This window comes from Lepisosteus platostomus, chromosome 3 (assembly GCF_059453375.1).
Source record: "Lepisosteus platostomus isolate fLepPlt1 chromosome 3, fLepPlt1.hap1, whole genome shotgun sequence".
NCBI lineage: Eukaryota > Metazoa > Chordata > Actinopteri > Semionotiformes > Lepisosteidae > Lepisosteus > Lepisosteus platostomus.
Window position 1 is genome coordinate 1,808,263 of NC_142613.1, and position 22,885 is coordinate 1,831,147.

Consider the following 22,885-nt stretch of genomic DNA (forward strand, 5'->3'; position numbering starts at 1 on the left):
CTGGCCACCAGATCGCCCTAGTCCCTCCCAAGGGACGGTGGAAGCAGCACCGAACTGGCGGCGCTGCTCTCAAGGCGCGGGGTCTCACTGCGGCGGTGTCGGCCTCCCTGTGTGTCTCCACAGCCATGGACCCGTCGATCACGCTGTGGCAGTTCCTGCTGCACCTCCTGGAGGACCAGAGCCACCGGCACCTGATCTCCTGGACCTCCAGCGACGGCGAGTTCAAGCTGCTGGACGCCGAGGAGGTGGCGCGGCTCTGGGGGCTTCGCAAGAACAAGACCAACATGAACTACGACAAGCTGAGCCGCGCCCTGCGCTACTACTACGACAAGGTACTGGTAGGGACCGCCGCGGCTGAGTTCCCAGACCGTGCTGGCTGGCGGGATACAGGAGGGCTGTCAAAGGCTTTGCCTATCGTGGAAAGAGAAGTCGTTACAGCGGACCAACCACTAGGGGCCGCCACATCACCCCTAAAGTGCTCGTAAATAGCCACAGTGGGGACTGTGTAGTGATTAATGAATTGGTTCAGGGCGTAGGAGTTCACATTCTCCCATGGGTGCAGAGAAGTTTTAGAATTAAAAAGGAAATGCAGGGGAATAGTGGTGCTAGGTGTTTTTTTTTGTGTTAGTTTCTCTACTGAAAAGGCCTAAAATAGAGCTTCCTGGATTTGAGGTTTTGGTTTGGAGTCGCGGTGCAGTTCTGCGTGTGCAGACCCTAGGACCCTTTATGTTCCCTCCACTTTGAAAACGTCTTAAACCACAGGCTTGTCGTGACTTCACACCGCGGGAGGCGTTTTAAAGGGAGCTTGATGGCCCAAAAAGGGGTCACTTCATGCCTTCTGTCCTCAGCGGCGCCCGTGGGAGTACCAGGGGGCAGGTCGCTGACCGAGGCCGCGGGGCTCCGTGCGGGTGTCCGCGGCCGCGTGAAATTAATCCCCCTGCCTCTGTCCCAAAAACCGCTGCAGAACATCATCAAGAAAGTGAGCGGTCAGAAGTTCGTCTACAAGTTCGTGACCTACCCCGACCCCGCCGCCACGGAGACCGTGAGGGAGGAGTCGAGGCGGAGGGAGAGCCTGGCGGACGCGCTGCACCTGCCCAAGGGCCCCGGCGGCGAGGGCGCCCCCTCCCTGCCCAAGGGGCTGCAGCTGCAGCGCCTCGCCGCCGGCCCCGGCGCGGCCCAGCGCAGCTCCCGCAACGACTACATGAAGTCCGGCCTCTACTCCACCTTCACCATCCAGTCCCTGCAGGCGCCCAGCAAGGCGGCCCGCCCCCCCAAAGCCGAGGCGCCCCCGCCCGCCGAGCCTTCCCAGAAAGCCCTGGCCGCCGACCGGCCGCTGCCAGAGGTGAGGAGCTCTCCGCGCCGTTCCCTGGCCGGCCTGCCAGGGGGCGCTGTTGGACAGCCAGCCCCTCCACTGCATGACGGAGACAACTTCTTTCACGCTCTTCAGATACAGACAGAAAACTTACCTTTTTACAAGGTCTAGGTCTGGTACATTCAGTCTGTAAAAACCTGCATGCCCTTGTTCTTTTTTCCTACTTTTTTCTTTATTCATGACGTACATCGTCCTTGGGTTTGGCAGGGCGCTTTATAAATAGAAGTTATTATTGTTATTGCCGTGTAATAGACGTCAAGAAGCTGCCTGTGGCTGCTGACAAGAGCGACAGCACGCTGAGGGTTATTCTTAAAATGCAAAACTGAAGCGGCACGCGAGAATTAGGGCCCACAGGAATCAAAAGAAATTGTAGCACTTTCTCGCTCGCTGCCAGACAGGCGGAGGTGAGGAAATACGTGGGTGTGAAGCAAGTTTTTATTCTAGCTTTTGATAAGAACGGGGCCCCCAGCACGCATGTCCAGACTGGCCGAGAAAGTTTTTTGGGGGGGGGGGGGCTGTGTGGTGCTCTGGCCACTGCAGGTCGGAAATCCTCTCTCTGGGAGAGAGGGGGGAGATTATAAAGCAGAGCAAACAGCTCTTTTCCTTCCTGGATTGCAGGCTTTTGACACACCCCTGGAGAACTGAGCAACTTCAGTTCTTGAGTGCTGGCTGACTTCAGTACCTTCACACTGGAAAACTGACGTGCACCAGCGTCGGATTGTTTTTCAATGACCGAGTTGAGCAGTGATCTGCTTGCTTACTCATTTGCAGGAGTGATGTATATACTTGGTAACTGGATGACTGGGCTGACTAACTTCCTTTCTCTCCAAGAGACTGGTTTGCGAGCCTCCCTGGGATCAGTTTGTCATCTTGGCTCTAAGATGGGAGTCACTGGAATAGTCCATTTCCCCTCGGGGTGCGGAGTGGAATAGTCCATTTCCCCTCGGGGTGCGGAGTGGAATAGTCCATTTTCCCTGGGGGTGCGGAGCCGAATAGTCCATTTTCCCTGGGGGTGCGGAGTGGAATAGTCATGTCATTTACCAAACTGCTTTATACCGTACGGGAAGCCTGTACCCGGCAAGCAGCAAGTGCAAGGCAGGGTACACCCTGGAGGGGGCGCCAGTCCATCGCAGGGCAGGTGCAAGCCAGTCATACATGGGAACAGTGTGGAGGCCACGGTAAAGGTCGAGGGGGGAAATTTGGCCCGGACACCGGGACAACTCCCTTCTCTTACTGAGAAACGCCCGGGGATCTTTAATGACCACTGAGAGTCAGGACCTCGGTTTAACATCTCATCCGAAAGATGGCGCCCACTACAGTCTAGTGTCCCCGCCACTATACTGGGGCATTAGGACCCACACAGACCGCAGGGTGGGCGCCCCCTGCTGGTCCCACTCACACCACTTCCAGCAGCAACCATAGCTTCCCAGGAGTCTCCCCTCCAGGTACTGGCCAGGCTCAGCCCTGCTGAGCTCCAGTGGGTAGCGGAGTGAGTTAGCCTGTGCACAAACCGCAAACGGAACTGTGGCCAGGAGCTACACGCGCCCCTTTCCAGAAAATGTGCATGTAAGATCCAGATACCTTATAAAACAATAACATTCTTACTGTCTTGCTGCGTCCGTTTGGCGTCTGCGGTTGGACCCGGCCCCTGCTCGTCTGCCTGACGATCCTCTCTCCCCCCCCCAGGTGCGTGTGCAGGTGGCGGAACGGCCCGGCTGTGTGGAGGGTGCAGGCCTGGAGGAGCCCCTCACCCTGCAGGTGATCGTCACCCAGCCCTCCCCCTCCGCCACCCCCGCCCTCAGCCCCCAGATGGCCCCCGGGCCGGCTGAGGTCGGCACGGTGAGTGTGGCCGCCGCCGCGGACAAGATGGGCTTTCAGCTGAACGCCCTTCACTGGGCAGAGTGAAACCAAACTGTGAGAATGGAGAACAGAGCGGATCTCACACAGCTGGGCTCCAAGTACAGCTCTGTCACAATATGTGCTCCACACAACTGCATTCCCACTCTCTTAAGAAACTCCGGCCTTGTCGTACGTCGCAGGTGCTCCTTATACACTTCGACCACAGAGTATTACCTAATGAGAGACCGGCAACAGTGCTGTACTGCGGCACAGCGCCACCCACTGGTGGTCATGTCCCTGTGTCAGGAGTAACCCCATTAGATGCTTTGGACTGTTAAGCTAAACACTTGAAGGGAGTTTTCTTTAAACCTTAGTGCCTAATTAAACGAACCGATGGCTTCATTCATTCTTAACAAAATGAGGCATGTGTCACGGGACACCTGCCCAGCTCTGGTTATAGAACGCTAATTGAACGGGAGACAGGAGCAGACATATCGCTGGGCTTCTACGCTACACTCATCACCCAGGGGTTTTCAGTTATTGTCTGAGTTATTTTCTATGGGAAGGGAAGCTCATGAAATGTCCTCGCAGCTCAGTAGAGCCGGGAGTTCAGAGTCGGAAGAAGGAGTCGGAGCGGTCATCTCTCATGGACCTGACGGAGTCTGACAGACTGTGGACTGACGGGCCACAGGAGGTGCTTAGTGGTGTTTCTGTTTGGCGTCTGCCCTAGATTTCCCAGCCCCCGAAGGCCCCCAGGTTGGGAGACCCTCCTCGGATATACCTGACCGGGGTCTCGGATCCAGCTGCCCTGACCCCCGGCGCGCCCCTCGCTCCAGCTGCCCCCCCTGTCGCCCCGAGCGACGGCGAAGGGCCCCCGAACCACCAGGTCATCGTGGTTATCAAGCAGCCACCCCTGGCCGCCAAGGAGCCGGGCCTTCCCTGCGAGGAGGACCTGATGGACATCGTGGGGCTGGGAGACAAGAGTGCCGAGGAGGTGAGCACAGTCGCCCGGGCGCCCCAGGGTGCCCGCTCTGTTGGCAGCTGCCCACTTAGGGGACCGATCCGGTGGTGTGTCCTCAGTGAGGTTAAACTGCTGAAGCCGTGTCGTTTGGGTTGGGAAGAACCAAGGTTCTCTCCCAGTACTGCAGCACACGGGCCGGCCATCAGTCGGTCTTACTCGCTCCCCGGCCCCACCCCCTCCGGGATCTGCCTACGGCAGCGAGTGCTGAGAGATGCGTGATGGTTCTGAAGGCGAGATGGCGCCCTGGGTGTGCCGTCCGCTCAGCTGTGAGAGGCGGCTCACTGGGGCTGACTGGTGTCACACTGTGCTCTAGGTCCCCGCCGAACCCGTGCCTGTCCCGGGAGATCTCGACCTCGCCGCCCCGGCCGTCGACGCGCCTCTCTCTCCTGGAGACTTCGCCAGCCAGGCCGGGGGCGAGGGCGCCTGCAGGGTGAAGACTGAGCTGGCAGGTGAGCTGGCGTCCGGGGGGTGGGGGGACACGGAATGTCTTCAGCTTCGTTCCGGGCAGCAGCAGAGACCGATGAGCCGACGTTCACCCCTCAGGCCTCGCTGCCCAGCTGACTCCCGCCATAGCTGAGAGAGTTGCAGCACATTGAAGCTGCAGGAGCACGCTGGGTACAGAATTCAGGTTTCCTCCAGTCAAGGTACATGTCTTGATTACCTGAGGTCCTGGTAAAACTTGTATTTCTGTATTTGTTCAAGTAGGGAGCTGCGTCAGCATGCGTAGGCTGCAAAGGAACAAGTAAAGTTTATTCCAGGCTGAAAACAGAAGAAAAAAAACTGTTTCTTTTCTTCCCTTTTCAGCAGGGAATAAACCTTTACTTGTTCCTCTTCTGTATTTCTTCAGATGGGTAAGGGAATGGGGCACATATCTGGTGATCCTCCCATCTTCTCTGCCTGACCCCTGACCCTCTCTGACACCAGTGGATGCTGGTTTCTGCTGCCTGTCTGGGTGTCACGGCGATGCGATTGAGCCCCTAAGCCCCGCCCACAGCAGAGCCCAGTGGCAAGCAGGGGGGAGGAGCTGACAGTTCAACCCACCAATGAGAGAGAGGTCACACTGCAGGTGGTGTAGGGAGGCGGGGCAGTGCTGGCTCTAAAAAAGGCGAACGGAATCGATTGCGCATTTTCTGCTAGCTTGGTTGCCTCATCGCGCATGGCGAGCGAAAATGCACATCACCGTCTTCCTGAATTTAAGTGTGTTGTGATTTTCTCCCAGTCCTGAATTCTCTGTTTACTTCCTTGCAAATTTGGGACAGTCTGGCAGAGCACCCAGGCTAATTAAGAAGAGGCTTAGACTGAAGCAAGAATATCGTTGAGTACTCAGCCCCAGTTTCCGAATGAAAGTTCCCTGTTGCTCGTACCCATGTGTAACGGCCAGCGGGGGTTTCCCCGGTCTGATTGCTCCCCAGAAGGCACCCCCTCCCCCGCTGACTCACCAGAGGCCCCGCCCCCGAAGGCGAAGAAGCCCAAGGGCCTGGAGCTGCCGTCCTCGCCCACGGTGCTGCCCGGGGGGCTGTCTGCGGACAAGGTCAGCGCCGCGGTCAACAGCCTGCTGGCGCCGGGCAGCGCCAGCAACTCCCTGACGCCCACCGTCATCACCTCCCACGCGCTGGTAAGGCCGATCCGCCCGGGCAGGAAGCACCCCACCTGCACCGCGCCCACCCGCCTGCAGGGCGGCGACACAGCGTGTGCACACAGAGGTGCCCACGTCACCGGTCTGTTCCTGACAGTCCGGAGACACAGCCTGTGCTGTGCTCAGCTGTTCTCTCTCTCTCAGCCTCTGATAGACATTCCATGTTGCTGGCATGAGTGTTGTGTAGAGTAAAAATCCACTGGAGATCTTTTTGCTGAGCAGAAGAGGAGTTTATTGTATATCTGGCCCAAGGGAAACTCCCTCCTTGCAATTAGGAAGATGGTTCCAACAAGAAAAGTTACAGCTGACCTTTTATACGCTTACTTGATAAGGAATACAAACAGCTTGAGTCTCGAAAAGAAAAACGTCAGTCTTAATTTAGATTGGTCAAGCAAACTTCTGCTTTGATGCAAAGATGTCTACGTAACTAAGCGATATCAGTGTTTTCCTCTAGCAGGTAGTTATAATTGGCCTTCTACACAAAACAGTTCTTTGGGGTTCTTAAAACAAGCATTCTCTGTGTCTACAGGCCCCTAGTCTTATCAGCAGCAGATACTGAAATGTTGCAGCTGGCATTTTGCTGAAACAGAGAATTTTTAACCCTTCAGTTGTTGTTACCGTTGATATTTTTCTTATTTCCTCAGTTCCCTCAGTGTCTCGCAGTGGCTCTTGCTAAACTGCAGTCTTCAAGGTCTGCTGTTAGCAGGGGCTCATATTATTATTATTATTATTATTATTATTATTATTATTATTATTATTATTATTATTCCTTACACTTATATAGCGTTTTCTTCTGGGCACTCCACTCAGAGCTCTTTACAAGTACTGGGGGTCCCCTCCACCCCCACCAGTGTGCAGCCCCACCTGGATGATGCTCCAGTCCTCTCCCCACACACCAGCTCTCAGTGGGGAAGAGAGCAGGGTGCTGAAGCCATAAGCCATGCAGTGTACTGGAGCCTGTGTAGATGTTCCCAGGCTCTCTGGAGTGAAAGGCCTCTGCTGTATTTTGTATTCTGAGCGGCAGGATTTGTTCCAGCCCGGTGTTGCCTGTCCCCCCTCTCTCTCTCTCTGTTTCAGACCCCCGTGCTGCTGACGCCAAGCCCCCTGCCATCCACCATCCACTTCTGGAGCACGCTGAGCCCCATCGCGCCGCGCAGCCCCGCCAAGCTCTCCTTCCAGGTACGCTGGCCGCCGAGTCTCTGTTAATTGTTAATTAACAGTTAATTGAACTCAGGATCTCCTCCAGCTTCTTCTTCAAAGAGCCCTGTGTAATGGCCTCAACACCATAGCTGCCTAGCTTGTTCCACTCTCCCACAACTCTCTGTGTAAAGCAGTGCTCTGCCCTGCCCTGTATTACTCTGGCACAGAGGCAGAGCCCTGGGCGACCTGTCCCAACCCCTCCCTTAAGTCCACGGTTACACTACTGTTGCTTTCAGCACTGAGAGCAAACTTGTTTCAGCTACACAGGTTTTGCTCTCTATAATAAGAGGCTGCTTCAGTGCAGGGATTCTCAAGAGAAACGGGAAGATGTGTTCTGGAAGTGTAGAGCTCCGTCCCCCCCTGCTGGAGGACAGTGGTACAGGCGGACATGACATGAGGATTCTAGACTGGCAGGAGTGCAGCAAGATGATGCTCTCACGCCGGGGCCTCCAGAAGGGGCAGGGGTGCCTTGCTGCTAGGGACAGGAGTGGAGGTTCTCACTTAAACATTAAACACAATTAACCCTCATCGCTGAAGTTGATCCCAAGGGGCTTCGCTGTAGTGCCGAACATTCCCAGTCGAATACAGAAAAACAGGTGCATTCCTCAGTGCGGAATCCTGTTTTGGGGCTTTTTAGTTAAAAAGACACCCAAAGGGTGACCGAGACGGGACCCCGGCACCCGAGTCAAATCGCCGCCTTTCAACATCGCCCCCCGGGTGCCCGTCCGCTGCAGCCAGGAGCTAGGGGTTACCGGTTCACCCCGAGACGCAGGCGCGAGGCCTGAGCTCGTGAAGACGGGGGCTTCAGGAGGCTGGCAGCCCGTCAGTCCTCGTCCTAGACTGCTCCTCTATCCCAGCGGAGGCGCAGCAGTAACCCAGTGCTCTCCCTCTCTCTCCTGGTTCCCAGTTCCCGTCCAACGGCAGCAGCCAGATCCACATCCCTGCCTTGAGTGTGGACGGCCTGTCCACGCCGGTGGTGCTGTCCCCAGGCCCGCAGAAGCCCTGAGGCTGCCGCAGCGCCGGCGCCGGCTGAGTTCACCCCCCGCGCTCCGGCAGGGGCCGGGGGGCTGGTCGTCACTCCCCGCGGGGCCAGGGAGGCGGCGGGGACGGACGGGAGAGAGGCGTGTCCAGCGGGGTCTGGAGTGGGCGCGTGGTGCCGTCTTCTCTGGGCTGTCATGAGCCTCCCGCCACGGAACGCCCTGGCGACTCCCGAGCAGCGAGGCAGCGTGGGAAGGCTTTAGATCTTCATCCGTGCGGCCCTGCGGGAGGCGGGCAGGGGGCGTTTCCTTTTCCGTCGCTGTGGTTTCGATCCTGTTGCCGGGGGCACCCGGGCCTTTTCTGGCACGGGCGGCTGTACAGTGGCCTGTGCCGTCTTCGCGGATGACCTTTGACCTTTCGCGCAGGTCAGACTTGATCCCCAATGGGAAATCTTGTCGAGAAACCCTGTGCTTTTTTTTTCTTTTTTTTTTAGCTTTTGAGATGAATGATATACATTGACGTAGAGATGTGCTATCTGTTTTCAGTACGGGTTTGAAGGCGCGGGTCTGTGTCGCTGGGCACTGACACGTTTCCGTAAGAAGACTGAGCCTTCGGCCGTTTTCAGTGCCACAGCTTTCTGAGGAAACGAGCTCTTAACCTGCATCCTTTTTACTCCAGCGGGCAGGGAAAGGCACAGATGCCAAAAGACCGGTGGATGTTTTCTTGTTAAAGGATAGAATTTGCTTCAGAAACACGGGAAGAGAACAGGATTCCGACTCTCATTCCCAGTGTGGTGAGCTCCGGCCCTGATCCACCCTTCGTCCCTCTGCTGGTAGAGACCTCCAGCCATTAGTGTTCAGGGGCTCCATTACTCAGCTGTTTTTGTTACAGTTTCCTGATGTCATAGTCGGAATGCCAGGAAGGAATGGACACTTCGGAATGTGCACTCTGATCTTTAAAAAAAAATTTTTTTAGGATAACTCCAGGAAACGGAGACTATTGACCAAAGCCAGCTGTTCTGACGATGTCCGGCGGACGTTTTTTTTGTTTTCGAACCGAGACCACGGATCTTGCCCCGTCTCGTTCAGGAAAGGGCTACATCAACTTTCATTCTTCTGCGTTACCAAATACTGAACCGCGACGGGCCGGTCCGGCTCGGGGATGACTCTGGTCTTCATTCTTTTCTTTGGGTTTGTGAGGTCCAAGACCGGGGAAGTGTAAAGATCCAGCTCTGTCGCAGCTTTTAGGCATTCGTCCTTTGAATGTTACCTTGTGGATTAGTATTATTTCTGCTGAATTTGCAAATATTTGTGTCTTGCTATTTCTTTAAACCAGAAGCATGAGGCTGTATACCCTGGAGCAGTCACGCTCACTCTCTCTGCTACTGTCATTGGTTTAAGACGATCACTCGTATTTCCATTAGGTGGCCAGTTTGGATTTGAGCACAAACTGAAGATGGCAGTCTTGCAGAGAAATTCAGAGGGAAGTCTGCCTGCATCGCATGTTTTCTGGTCCCAAGTGCCGTGCTTTTGTCGGCTGCATCTCGTTTCTGAAATCTCCGTTTTGTTAAGGTCTGAAATATGAACTTTGATGAGAAACCGCTACTTCTTGAGCTGGCATGCCTGGTGGACAGTTTAGTGAGCCGAGAAGCATGTATGATGTTACACTGAAATTTGAAATATATAATTTAAGGGCAGACGAGAGTATTTGAAGATTGTGCCACCAAGATGCAATGCAAATCGCGATTCACAATGCAAATATTTTTATAGATATAGATATATCATCACAGATATAGTATCATTGCTAGAGTATCATTCGCTGCCATGTGGAGTTTATGGGTTTGTCTGATGTCTCAGAATAAGCAATGGCAGTAATTCTATTGCAGTATCACCTGACACAAGTGGTTCCCCTAAATGTATCATTTCCTCTCACCCTGTTCTGCTGTGCATGAGAAAGGTTTAGAAGAAATGAGAGCAGCTGTCTCCCATGATACCTACGTTGTCCCATCATTCCATGATCATTTGCATCAGGTCCCATGTCTCTAAAAGCCAAGAGGAGCCTATGCGGCCCATTGGGTAGTCAGAAGCTAACTGTTCCCAGGCAGGATCTAAACCAGCTGTTTCCTGAAGGAATTCAGGGCATCGGCTTGAACAGCGTGGCAGGGGTAGCTTGTTCCAAACTCCCACCACCCTTTGTGTAAGACGAGCCTCCTGTCCTGTGATTGGAGGATCCCATTCATCCCATTCTGAGGCCAGAGCATCATGAAGGGGGGAGGGAGAACTGCCTCCCTTCCCGATGGGGAACATTTGAGCTTTGTCCACCTCTCTAGCCAGATTTTTTATTTGCTACACAATTGGTTAAACGTCTGCTGAAGTTGTTTTCCTTTAATTGATGTTCACCATAATGTCTGCTGCCTAATTGTTAGGGGCTCTTGGATTTGATTCTGGACTGGGGCTCCTTCTGTGCGGAGTTTGCGTGTTCTCCCCACGTTCACCAGGTGCTCTGGTTTCTCCTGATCTCCCAGCGGCAGCAGGTGAATCACTGCTTCTGTTAGCGCAGATCAGAAACCAGCCCTGCTGTGGCTTGCTCTTGATGCAGGAAACGTATTTGACTCTCATATGTGCAGCTTTGAAACAATATGGTTTTGACTGAGTGACTGAAGATGCCTCGTTAAGCACAGTGATGGCGACAGTGGTTCTGTAAAACTATTTTCCCTGACAATGATTGTTCTCTCTTTTCAACTTGAACCCCAGTCCTCACACAGCGGGTTCATAGCCATGGAGCCCAGACTCTCGAACCCCAGTCTGTACTCAACCATGACGTACTCAGGGTTTACTATTTTTCTTAATCGAGTCAGTCAGCGAATGAATCGCTCTGACACGCACGGCTGTCAGCGCCGCCATCTCGGTCTCGGCCCGTTCACTGTCCATCACCACAGGAAGACAAGGTCAGAGGTCAGATCTGAGGGCAAGGATCTCAAACCACTGAGTCTCCTTCCACACCCCCCACCACACACACACACCAACACCCCCCACCACACACAGAGACATGTGTTCACACACGGACACCCCCCAACACACACAGAGACGTGTTCACACACAGACACCCCCAACACACACAGAGACGTGTGTCCACACACACACACCATCACTTCCTAACACACACACAGACATGTGTTCACACACGGACACCCCCAACACACACAGACATGTGTCCACACACAGACACCCCCAAAACACATACACCAGCACTCCCCAATACACACAGAGACACACGTACAGACACACACACCAACACGAGCACACACATGCTGGGGCAGAGAGCACAGTTACTGATTATTAGTTTTAATTAATGGAAGTGTATCCCACTCCCCCACCTTCTCAGTAACACATTTCCCAGGTGCTGCAGGTTGTCTGCTGACTTGCATCGAGTTCGCAGACTGTCCGATATTCCAGCTGTTGGAAATCCTCCCTCCGCTGTGTGTATCCTGCACAGAAGGGGCTCTTACCCTGACCTCCCTCCTAGTCCCATGTACTCGCACCACAGTCCTCAGCACCTGCAGTAGATAATGGATCCTAAGAGCCCCAGCAGCCAGTCTGTGATGGGAGAGTTGCTTTTAAATTATTCTAGCGTGTTCTGATACAGAGAAAGGCATGTTCTAAAACTACCGCAGTTCATGCTAGTTAGTAATTACACAACAGATATTACTGCCTTTATTAGGCTAGCAAATTAGCCTAAATTGCATCAGATAAAACCCTTTTTCAGAAATCACTGTTCGCCTTAAAATGCTTTGCCTTGTCACATACACTACAAACCCAGGGTGAAACCAATGTACTTCTGTGTATTTGCAGATTGTTTAAATGTTTATTCTATGCTTTTATATTGAAAAGAAATTATATGTACATACTGTATACATTTAAAGAGATATAAGTATCCTTTCAGTGCTTTTAAAAGGGGGCTGTGACAGTACAAATTGTGCAGAGAGTTTTAATGGGTTTTGACTTGATGTTGTTGTGGAAGCAGGTGGGATTACTGTCGGAATTTCATTATGGAGCTTGTAATCTTTTATTTTATTTTTTATGAAATCTTGGCTCTTTTGAGGTTTTGTAAGAGAAGAGCTGTTTTCTGGTCCTCTCAGACCTTTTTTGCCATGCTGAGTGTGAATTGGACTGGACTTTTCTGGGTCGGAGGTGGGTGTGAAACGTGCCGGGAGCCAGTCCGTGTGCAGCACAGCCCAGGGCCTGCAGCAGGGTGCGATGCGATGAGGTCCCAGCTGTCCACCTGGCCTCACACCTGGTCTGGAAGAGCCACATCAGCTGTCTTCAATCCCATCGGACAGACGCTGGGCTGACGTTTAGGACTGATCACAGTTTGTCGCGTTTTGCACTGGAATTTCGAGATAAGGTCTCGCCCCGTCGCAGGGGAGAAGCCTCACAGTGAAAGTTGTCCCTTCTTACAAGCCATCCAGTGTCTGTGTATACCTGTGAGCCAGCAATAGTGATTCATTTTTTTTTGTCCTGGTCCTAAAACTGCTTTATAATGACATCAGAAATGAGAGCAGGCTGGCTGTGCTGCAAGGCTGGGGTTTATTCCAGTGCAGTGTTCAGGTCCGCTGCGGGTGACTGCGTGTTCCTGGCACGAGGCTTCACGGGGGTTTTCAATAGGCGCAGGGCACACAGCTGGCGGAATGCCAGGTCTTTCTGCCTGGTGCTCTGTCGCCCCTCCTGGCCGTGCCTCTCGCCGTCTGCCGTCGGCTCTTCCTGCGGGTTGTGCTCGTGTAACGAGTTTGAAACGATGGGCGCGTGTCCCGAATGGTTCTGCAGAGAGACTCTCTCTCTCTCCGGCTTCCTATGTCAGCCGGTGGGTGGTCTCTCTCTCTCTCTCAGCCTGCGAGGTGACCGCGGCGCAGGGTGAGGGGGCTGCGTGTTCGGTCTCCAGCCTCCAGCTCTTGGGCAGACGGCACTCGCCGGCTGGAGGTGGCACCCTTCCACACACACACGTGCCTTTTCCAAACACGCCGCCCGGACCCCTTTTAGGATCTTTTTTGCTGTTGCTGACAATAGCTGCGTGGGCCTGGGCGGTTATGAAGCACGGTCACGAGTGTACGTCGTCCGTCAGCCTGGGTGCACACTGGGGCCGGCCACATATCCCTGCTCTGGTTTTCTGCTCTCTGTTCGCCAACACCCATTTCCTCACAAACCCTGTAGCAGCGGCGCAACGAGCCCTGCTCTGGTAATGGGTTCACCTGAGTAATTAACAGCAGGGCGGACTGGACGTGAAGACCCTGTGGCTCTGCAGGACCAGGGTTGGAGTGTCCTATTTGCCTTTCAGGGGCAAGAGCACCTGTGTCTGCTGGGCAGTGCCACCTGCTGGCACAATCTGTGCAGAGGGCTGTGTAGACGTGTCCAGAGCAGGGAAGATCTCACTGGTTCAGGGCTGCGGCCGTCCGTACGTGCCAGAAGGACAGTGGGAGTCTGTTCCATCACACTCGGATATGGTCTGTTCCATCTGCACCGCACACCTCTGAGGCCGCGCTGCAGAGGACGAGTGTTTAAAACAGTCAGCAGCTCATGGCCGATGCTTGTTCTGGCGTTGTAATGCAAAGACAATGCTTCTCGAGTGTCTGAGTAAATTTAAAACAATAATACAAGCACATGGGCACTGCTTCCTCAGCTCTGTGATGCACGAACATGTTCCAGTGGTAAAACATGATTCTCTTGGTGCAAAGTCAGATGGAACAGACCTTACCTAACAGGTTTGAATTTAGCCAAATGGCAAAACTAAAGATGGGTATTTTTGAATTTATGCACTGTGATATTTATTTTTTGTCAACTTTAAAACTTGTTTTCTATAGAGTGTTTATATATAGAAAAAGAAAGTAAATAAAAAGGCTCTACTTTTTAGAAATGCCATACTTTGACTTTCAGGTTGCGCATTAGAGAGTATTTTTCTGTGACATGAAATGTGTATTTTTGAAATGAAACTGTACGTTTTCTTGTGGCAAGAAGGTGATTCCTTGCTCCAAAAGTGCTGGATCTAGAATATCTTTCCTCCTGTGCGAGAAAGTCACAAGTGGTATTCAGGTGTTGAGATTTATATTTCTGTGGAGCCTTTCCTTTCGTGAGCATGGTGAGTCTTTCTTCAGTGCAGGTGGACTTTGCTGGACTGTCCTCAGGGCTCTGCATGGCCATGAGAACGACACAGCCCTGCGGTGGTCAGTGTCCCTCTCCCAGCGCTCCTCCCTATAATTCTCATGCTCTGTGACAGCGACGGGCAGCACAAAGACAGAAGACAGAGACTGGAGTGTTGGGCACTTAGCTAGGCAGTCAACAGGCAGGGCAGCCTTGTTTCAGAGAATGAGTTACCCTTGATCTTTTGGAAGCTGTTTAAACAGTTGTTTTTAGAAAAAGACGCGTTTTAGCCTCGAGGTTGTAACTGGTTTCTGAAAAGGCGCTTTTTGGTTTTTTTTTCAAGGGAGGTGTAAGCATCTTATTTTGCGTCTTAAAGGGTAGATTGGCCCGTGACCATGTGTGTCTTCTGTCATCGACACATGGTATCATGCCTGCATTAAAACTGAATTCCAGTCCGGAACACGGCTTGCTTCTGTCGGTCTGCGACGGTCGTTTCTGGAGCTTTGAGAGCTGAGTTCCACTGTTAATGAGTAAATATATTTTTTATTGAATTAAAGAACTTGCCAAGGTTAGAGCTTTTGCCTCAGTGGCAAATGCTTATTTTTTTGTCAGAAGCAAAATGCCTTTTTACAGAAGGGAGATCAAGGGATAGATTAAGTCCTTTTCCACCTTGCAGAAATGCCAGGTTTTTACAAAACATTCTGCACAACTATCTAGAAACACAAAAGGTCTTGATAAGATGTGATGTATTTATTTTTTGGCCTTTTTGTTCTTAGTCCAGAATGATATTTCTGTGCTTATCAAGATTGTAATATATAGAGAATTCTGTGCTAAGCTTTGTGGTGTTTTATGTTTCCTGTGACATTTCTCTAGATTTTGTTGCAGCAAATTATTTAGCAGAATTGTTTGATAATTCTACTCTGTCATCAGATCTTCAGTCTCGCTACAAGCGCCAACAATCATTCCTGAGGATTAACCTGTATACAGATATTTGGTCCTTGTGTTACAGAGGACCGATTCCACTGCCAAGCAGTTTAAAATAAAACTATTCAAGATTTTGCTTTGCTTGCTGTGTTTTGTAACTGAAGATGTTGCTGGATATATTACCAGAAGGTTGCCATTTTAAAAAGATGGTTTTTCTGTACGTGGGAAGCTTGTCAGAAATATTTGTACTGGAATTTACATAAAAAGCCTTGCTTTAAGAGGTTCTGAGTTGTGGTTTCGAAATGTAATGTACTATTTTTGTGAAGATGCTTATTGATCGCCATTTCTCCTCTCTCTGCCCCGGTTCTAGGCCTGTTTTTTTGGAGAGGGTATTTGAGAGGGGCAGGTCCCTTTTATTTCCTTAATGTGACCTTCAGAATATTTTAAAATAATGTATTTACAGAGAGGAGAGAAAGAGAAAATAAACATTCAAGAAAATCCTGTATTTTTTAATCTGCAGTCTACTTTGTATGTATATATGTTACAGATGAGTATCACTTTTTCTAACAAAAAGCTGGAACTACTATAACAAAAAATGAAATAAAATCCTATTTTCCTCTTTGTTTTTCGAGGTTTTTTTTTAATACTCAAACACATAAAGCATATTTCTTCAAGTGTAGTTTTGCCCTGTGCATGTGATGCATGAATGGAGATGAGGAGTAACCTTTTAAAGCATTAATCGATCAGTGGGATCCACTGATTGATCTGATCATAATGGGCTTGAGAACAAACTTTACTTCTGGATTTCTGGCGTTTGTATTTCAGGATCTGAAAAGGATGGTGTATGCAATTTGAATTCGACGCTGGCCGAGTCGAGTGAATAGATTCTTTGCAGATGTTGCGAGTAGTCACCGTCACCGGTGGTCACATGACAGCTCCCTCTCCGCGGGGCCCCACCACCGCTGGAATCACTTTGGTCCTCTCCTGACATCTAGCGGCCACATCTGGAAACGTTTTTCAAACTTTGTCAACATGCGTCTCGTGTTGTCTTGCCGGATGCACCGTAAAATCAACAGATTTCAGAAACGAAACGGAGACTCGCGTCATACAGAAATGACATAAGAGGAGGGTGCTGTAGAATGTGTGCCTTTCGGAAACAGATTAAATATTTTAGTCACACGAAGAGGATTTCAGAAACTCTCACAGCTTGCTGGCATCTACATCAGGTGTCATTTGCCGTAGCAGCCCTGTTTTCTGACAACTGTGCAAAACAATTCTCAACAGTGCCAGTGCTAATATGTAGATGCTGCACACTGGTGGTGGTGGAGGGGATCCCCATAAAATATAAAGCGCTTTGAGTGGAGTGTCCAGAAAAGTGCTATATAAGTGTGAGCAATTATTATTATTATTATTATTATTATTATAGTGGCAATACCATACTACAGCATGCAATACGACCACCATATTGTGACAGTACTGATTCTCTGACAGATAAACCACGGAGCACTTTTCTTCCCACTTCATGTTTTCAGAAGAGGAATACAACGAGGGACTCCCCTTTCCCCTTCTCCGCCTTTCTGCTCAGAAACCTTGGTACTGTGCTCTCAAACCACTTCAGCACGACCGCAAAATCGCCGTTCGGCGGCCTCTAGTGGCAGCCTTGTGTCACTGCAGGCTTCTCGGCCTGCCACACACACAGGACGTAATACCTACAAATACACTGTAACACAGCACAAGGCCCGTTATTGCAGGTCTTGAAAAAACAAAAGCTACCAAATATCTCAACCTTAGTTCAACATTTTCAAATCTCACACCACGACAAGGATGCTGGACAGCTGGTCAAACAACAGCAGCGAGATGTGTATCTATGTTCTTATTTCTACAGCCTGAAGGCCAAACCCTCTCTCTTCACAGCCTCCTCTACTCGAGAGAGTTCAGCTTTGTTCCCTCTTCATTCAAACCTCCACACGTCCCGGGACAAACGAGATTCCAGCAGCCGCCTCGTTCAAGAGATACTCTAACATCGCACTTCGATGTCAATCGAGGAAGAGTCAGCTGCGTGGAAATTCAACACCGCCGGCAATTGCCCACGGCTCAGCACCCGACCCCCCCCCACTCTACTGATAATACTTGTAGAGTCGTTGTTGTTGGGGTTTTTTTCCAAACCTGCCTAAACAAATCAGGGACTGACCCGTGCTGGAAATGAGCCCCTCTTGCACAGTCACTGAGCCGCAGGATATTAAACCCCCGTTTGTGTTCAAACCACAAGCCGGGGATCACATGTGCAGCGTGAGACAGTTACACCGGGAGCTGGGCTGGTCAATAAGCTCACACCTCATTTGCCTTTGTGCCCACGTGGGAAGCTCCCAGCATGCATTAGTCTGCAATTCAGGACCGTTGGCACAGGGGGCAGAAGCTAAGGCCTCAAGGCAGAACTATGTCCTGAATAGGACACCAGTCCTTTACACACACACACACACACACACACACACACACACACACACACACACACACACACACACACACACACACACACACACACACACACACACACACAGAGTTTAGAGACAGCAGCTCTCCTAACCAACACATACGGCCTGAGCTCCCTAAGCAAGTCTGTATATATAAGGGGAACATGTGAACTCCCCACAGAAGGTTTCCCCAGGTCAGAGTCGAACCCAGGACCGAGGATCTGCGAAGCTGCAGCAGTCACTGCCCCGTGGGCCTGACAGGATTCGGGCTGAACACGCTGGGCAGCAGAGAAAGGAATGCAGTAACAGTCTTTGTTTCGTCTCGCTCTCGTTTTTTCCAAGCTGATGACCGAAGCGGAGATGATATACAGCGTTATCACAGGATTCGTACTGACTGACCTTCTACTGTTCTTTCAGCTGCACGACAGAGCTGCCTGGGGGGCTCGCCAGTCCCAGCTCAGGCACCCGAGCAGCGGGGCTGAGTTATTTCTGGAAACCCTGAGACTCCCCCGCGATCATCACGCTGAGGGCTTCCACAGAGAGCCCAGCACAGAGACACACTGCCTCCTGCCGCAGACCGCAATTGCACAAGAGACCGTGCGCTCGGTTACCAGCCACGGAGTACTGAACTGGAGAGAGTGTTGTACCGCAGAAGCACGTTTGCTTGATCGATCTGTCTTGAAGCAACAGCTTGTCTTGACCCTGAGACGTTTCACTCTCCTTTCACAGTGAATCTAGTTGAGTACGTGGGGAAGGGTCCAGGTTGGGCACCTCCTGCGGAGCCCAATGGGAAGACCCTGATTGGACCACGAAGGAGGGCAGCTTCGGCAGGGGCAGAAGACAGTCGATCTCAAGAGTCACCCCCAGTCCTCACCCCCCCGGGCAGCTGGGCCTCGCTGTGGGCTTGGGGGGCAGGTGTGTTCTGAAGCCTTTGAAACGAATCAGGGAGTGATGGATCTCTCTTTCCCGATGAGCTGGTTTGGCTGTGAGTGTACTGTATGGCTTTTTAATTGGCTCCCTTGTACTGCCGGCAGTGCCACACACAGCTGCTCTCGAGCACAGCGCTGCTCCTGCCTGCTGCATCTCACCTGTTCTGTGGTCGGCTCACTCTCTCGTACACCTGCAGTTCAAGTCAGCCAGTCACCTGCCTGCCCAGCGAGTTCACTGGCTCACACAGGACTCTCACTCTCTCAGTCTCTCAGTCTCTCTCACACTCCCTCATGTCCTCCATCATTAAGTCACTCATGATCTGTGTTCCTGCCTGACATGGTTTGGATTCAGACTTATAGGTTATAGAGTTGATGCTTATTTGCACTGCGAAATGTATGGACTAATTATTGGAATAGAATTATTCACAATATTCAGCTACCAGAAGGTCTCAAGGCCTGTTAAAACACTGATACAAACTGACTGTGTAAAAACAGCAGCAATTGATCTGCTCTTAACGAGGTTCTTAAAGAGTAAGTGATCAGCATCAAGGAACAGGCAAGAACTACCTGGGCCTGACCTGTCAGGCACTACATCAGGCTGCTAAACCCTTAACCCCTTGTAGAGGCGCAGTCCCAAAGCCACACTGCTGTGTGTACTGGGCTCAATAAAGATAATGAAACTGCATTATCCACTTCTTCTCTTATGGGAAATTCATGTTTTATTACATGGTAAAGTGTTGTCGACTTAACTTCTTTGAGAGTTTACAGATCCACCTTCCACATCGATGTCTCCTCTTATCTGTCTTTTCTGTCTCTGAACTCTCCTGTGTTCTCCCACTAGCACCTGGGGATTCACCTTTGACCTCTTGTATTCTGGTCAGGGTCTGAAGGGTGACTGAGCCATTCAGCAAGTGGAATTTTCACTTGAGAGGTATAGATTAGTGCAGTTTGAATTGATTGTGTTTTCCTGCAAAACAAACACTTTGATTTTGATTAACGAGACTCATTCAAATGCATTTTGTGTTAAACGCTGAGGCAAACATGATTTAGATTTGCATTGTGGGTGAACAGAGACAGAAATAACATACGTGATTATACAGCTGCAAATTCTAGAGCTCCAGACATGCAGGCTCAGATATTGATGTCTTTGACCGCAGTTTCATCAACATCAGTTAAGCAATTGAGAAAAGCTGTGAAAGGTTTGTCTTACCACTTTTCATTAAAAGGCGTTAAAAACATGAATATGTCCCGATGCTTCAGGCAATAATTAAACTGTTGCGGGGAAACAAAATTGTAGGGCAATGAGGTCAATAATGGAATATAAACAAATTAAAAGGGCGATAAAACATTTTAATGTTAGATTTTAATACATTTTGATGTATTATTATCAAATTTAGTCCCATGCATCACATCAGCTGATGATAAAGCTATTTTTAGGGCGACACACAACACTCACACACATGTGAATTCAGCCTGGACACTGGGATTAACACCCCCAGTCTAATGAACAGGGCCCTGGGATCTGTAATGACCAAACAGGCAGGACTCTGATTGGAAAATCTCATCTGAAGGACTGCACCCCCTCCACCTCCTGCTCAAGGCTGCAGTGGGACTCCCTGTGTGCAGCACTGCCTCTCTTGCCCTGCGCCTCTCTGCGCTGTGCAGAGCACAGAGCCCCAGAGTGTCCGCTGAGGTCTGTCCTGTGGCTGGAGCTGTGCCCTGTCAGAAGGCCCGGCCACTGGGGTGACTCTCACGGTGCTCACGGTGCTCTCCGAAGACTCGCCGTGGTGCGGTTTGCCAGCTACTTGTGTCTCTACGGCAACACAGGGGGGCAGCAGAAACTGCCAGCGCAGACAGAGCATGGCGAGAGCCGAGCTGATAGCATCTTAATTAGCCATCTAACCATGCTAATCGAGGCCAGAGGAGCCAGAATCCTCTTTTGATTGGACGTGCATTTATAGGCTTGAGCAGCTTTTATCTTGTGGCCTGTTTGCCACCTACTGCTCGGGCTGAATTGAGCAGAATACAGATTGAATTCAATCACACCTCCTCTCAAGAGACTCAGCTTCCACACGGCTCAGGCTCCAGCCCATCGGCTAGGTGGTGAACTCCACCACTCCGGGCGCCATTGGAAGAACAAACCCTTTCAATTTCTATGCGGTTAAAAGCATTTTTTTAATGTATTTGATCTTTATGCTCCTGTAGTCCTGTTTTTCGGTTCAGCATCCACCTACAACTGTGGCGCAGAAGCAAATGTCTGAACATCTGCAAAAGCCGCACGGTATTTCTGAGCTGCCCTGGAGGGAAGAGAGACAAGACAAGGTGAAACGCATCAGGCACTGAAACTTCAAAGGGTTTTATTGTTGTTCTTCCTTCGCAGACCTGAGAGATTTCCTAGAGACACGTTTGCCCTCATGGGCTGCTTCCTGAGTTACTCCTGCCTGCTGGCGGGTCGCTATGGGGAGTGGGGGGGTCTCACTGTGAAATTCAGGTTCATGTACTTCATGTGATTTCAGGTGACTTTTTTTGTTTTTGCTTGTGTGTTTTGTACTTTTATGGGAGAAGCGAAAGACAGATTTCCACAGTCGTGGACACTAAAGAATCGATCTGTTCTCAATGGGTTTCACAATCGCAAGGAAAATCTTGCCCAGCACTAGCCATGACTCTCCACCAGGGGGCGCCCACTGCCCGCCCCTTCCTGACAGACCCGTCGCATTGTCGCCCGTTACTACCAGGCACTTGCAGGACCCGGATCGAGTTGCTGCACTATTCTGATCAGGCCCGTGAAGACAGCAGGATCCCAGCCTCTGGAATGACGAGTTTGTGAAGCGACTCCGGGTCCTTTACTCGAGTTTTTTTTAGGGCGTTTCGACAAGATTCGGGGGGAAACGCCTTCGACACTTCGATACTTCGACCCTCCGTTCGCGCACATTTCTCCCCGGGAGGAGAGATGCTCCTCGGGTTTGAGGGTCGTGCTCGCCCTTTGAGAACGCCATCTGCAGTCTTGTTTTTCAAACTGTTTCTATCCGCACACCAAAAAGATAATCTAGTCACTTGCCCTTTTCAAGACGACGGCCTGGAATAGAATTAAACCAGCTGTAATTCTCAGTCATGAAGTGACAGGGCGGTGCAGGGTGATTTATTTGAATTGTGCTGCTTCTAAACAAGGTTGGATGTTCCCCATCGGGAGGAGGCGAGGTTAAGGGTGAGCTGAGACCCGGGGGGGGGGGCTGTTTAACAGCGGGGCAAATGTATATTGATGACTCTGCATGATTGGACTCCCCTCGTGTCAGCGAGGCGCGGGCCATGACGTCACCCCCGATCACGTCAGTCTGTTTCCAGTCGCTGGTGAGTCGGCAGAGTGACCTCATGCTGCAACGGTGCAGGTTATACCGCAACGCTCGCGCTTGTCCTCTACTCTCACAGGGGGGGGGGGTTCAGGGGCAGGCAGGGCGCCCGCAGGAGCTCACGGAAGCCCAGAGGGCCGGTCGGAACCTTCCGAGCCGCCGAACTCTGGTGATGCGTGCAGGGTGCAGCGGAGCGAATGTTGCACGGTGACGTCATCGCCCTCCCTGCGTGTGGCGGGGACCTCAGCCGCCTGGGCTGGGGGGGGGGGGGGGTTCGCGGCCCAGGTGTTGCGGGACGAACCGGCACCGCCGTGGTGCGGCGGGGGCCCGAACCCGCGCGGAACCGCGACGGTCACAAGTGCAGATGGCGGGTTTGCAAGACCGCCGAGCTGTAGTAGCCCTCCGTCACCGCGACCCGCCAGGGCCGCCCTGTGGGGGCAGGAGAGAGAGGGGAGCGCCGTGCCCGGCTGTCGGGCGACGCGCCCTGGAGTGACGGACCGAGCCTAGACGCACACAATAAAATCCCATGAATGGGGTAACGGGGGGATTTAACATTTTCCTGCGTAATCCGACTTAATCCCGGATTTCACAGGATGTGATTGTTTTTCATTCAGCGCTGTGGAGCGGAACCAGGCCGCCTCTCTCCCGGGAGCCACCGGAGTCTCTGAGCGCCTCTCTTGTTTAAACGATCTTCTTGTTTATTTGTGATTTCCTGCTTTGGAAAAGTAAAACGGGTGATGATATCATTTGTAAACCAATTGTTAGCGGGGCAAGGAGCCCTGGTCCCACGCGAAGACACTTCATACTGAAAATAGTTCTGCGCTTCTCTTAGGCCAGATAAAACTATTGATTTAGAACATCGCTAGTTTGGACTCGTTTATCCCCAGAATGTGATTTCAGGTACAAGTGAGGGTCTCGCGTCCTGGACTGGCGAACAGCGCGCAACGCAAATAATGAACTTCGACAGTATCGGGAGAGGCAGACCGGGATAATGGATAGAGGGCGTGTGGACGTCAAACTCCGTCTAATCCTTCAAA

The 22,885-nt window shown here is 51.5% G+C and overlaps 1 protein-coding gene across 5 annotated transcripts in view; it reads left to right on the plus strand.

Annotated features, from left to right (window-relative positions):
- elk1 (ETS transcription factor ELK1) overlaps positions 1-15,724 on the plus strand; it is a 29,030-nt gene extending 13,306 nt beyond the window's left edge. For 3 of the 5 annotated variants that reach the window (XM_088623771.1, XM_088623774.1, XM_088623775.1), the window contains 8 exons: positions 124-332; positions 965-1,342; positions 3,059-3,211; positions 3,942-4,205; positions 4,546-4,681; positions 5,645-5,847; positions 6,946-7,047; positions 7,976-15,724. In XM_088623771.1, coding sequence (XP_088479897.1) covers positions 124-332; positions 965-1,342; positions 3,059-3,211; positions 3,942-4,205; positions 4,546-4,681; positions 5,645-5,847; positions 6,946-7,047; positions 7,976-8,074 — 1,544 coding nt within the window. In that variant the 3' untranslated portion in view covers positions 8,075-15,724. The remainder of the gene's footprint in view (positions 1-123; positions 333-964; positions 1,343-3,058; positions 3,212-3,941; positions 4,206-4,545; positions 4,682-5,644; positions 5,848-6,945; positions 7,048-7,975) is intronic. The other 2 variants (XR_015933942.1, XM_088623773.1) reach the window with 2 other exon arrangements.
- The last annotated feature ends 7,161 nt before the right edge of the window (positions 15,725-22,885 follow it).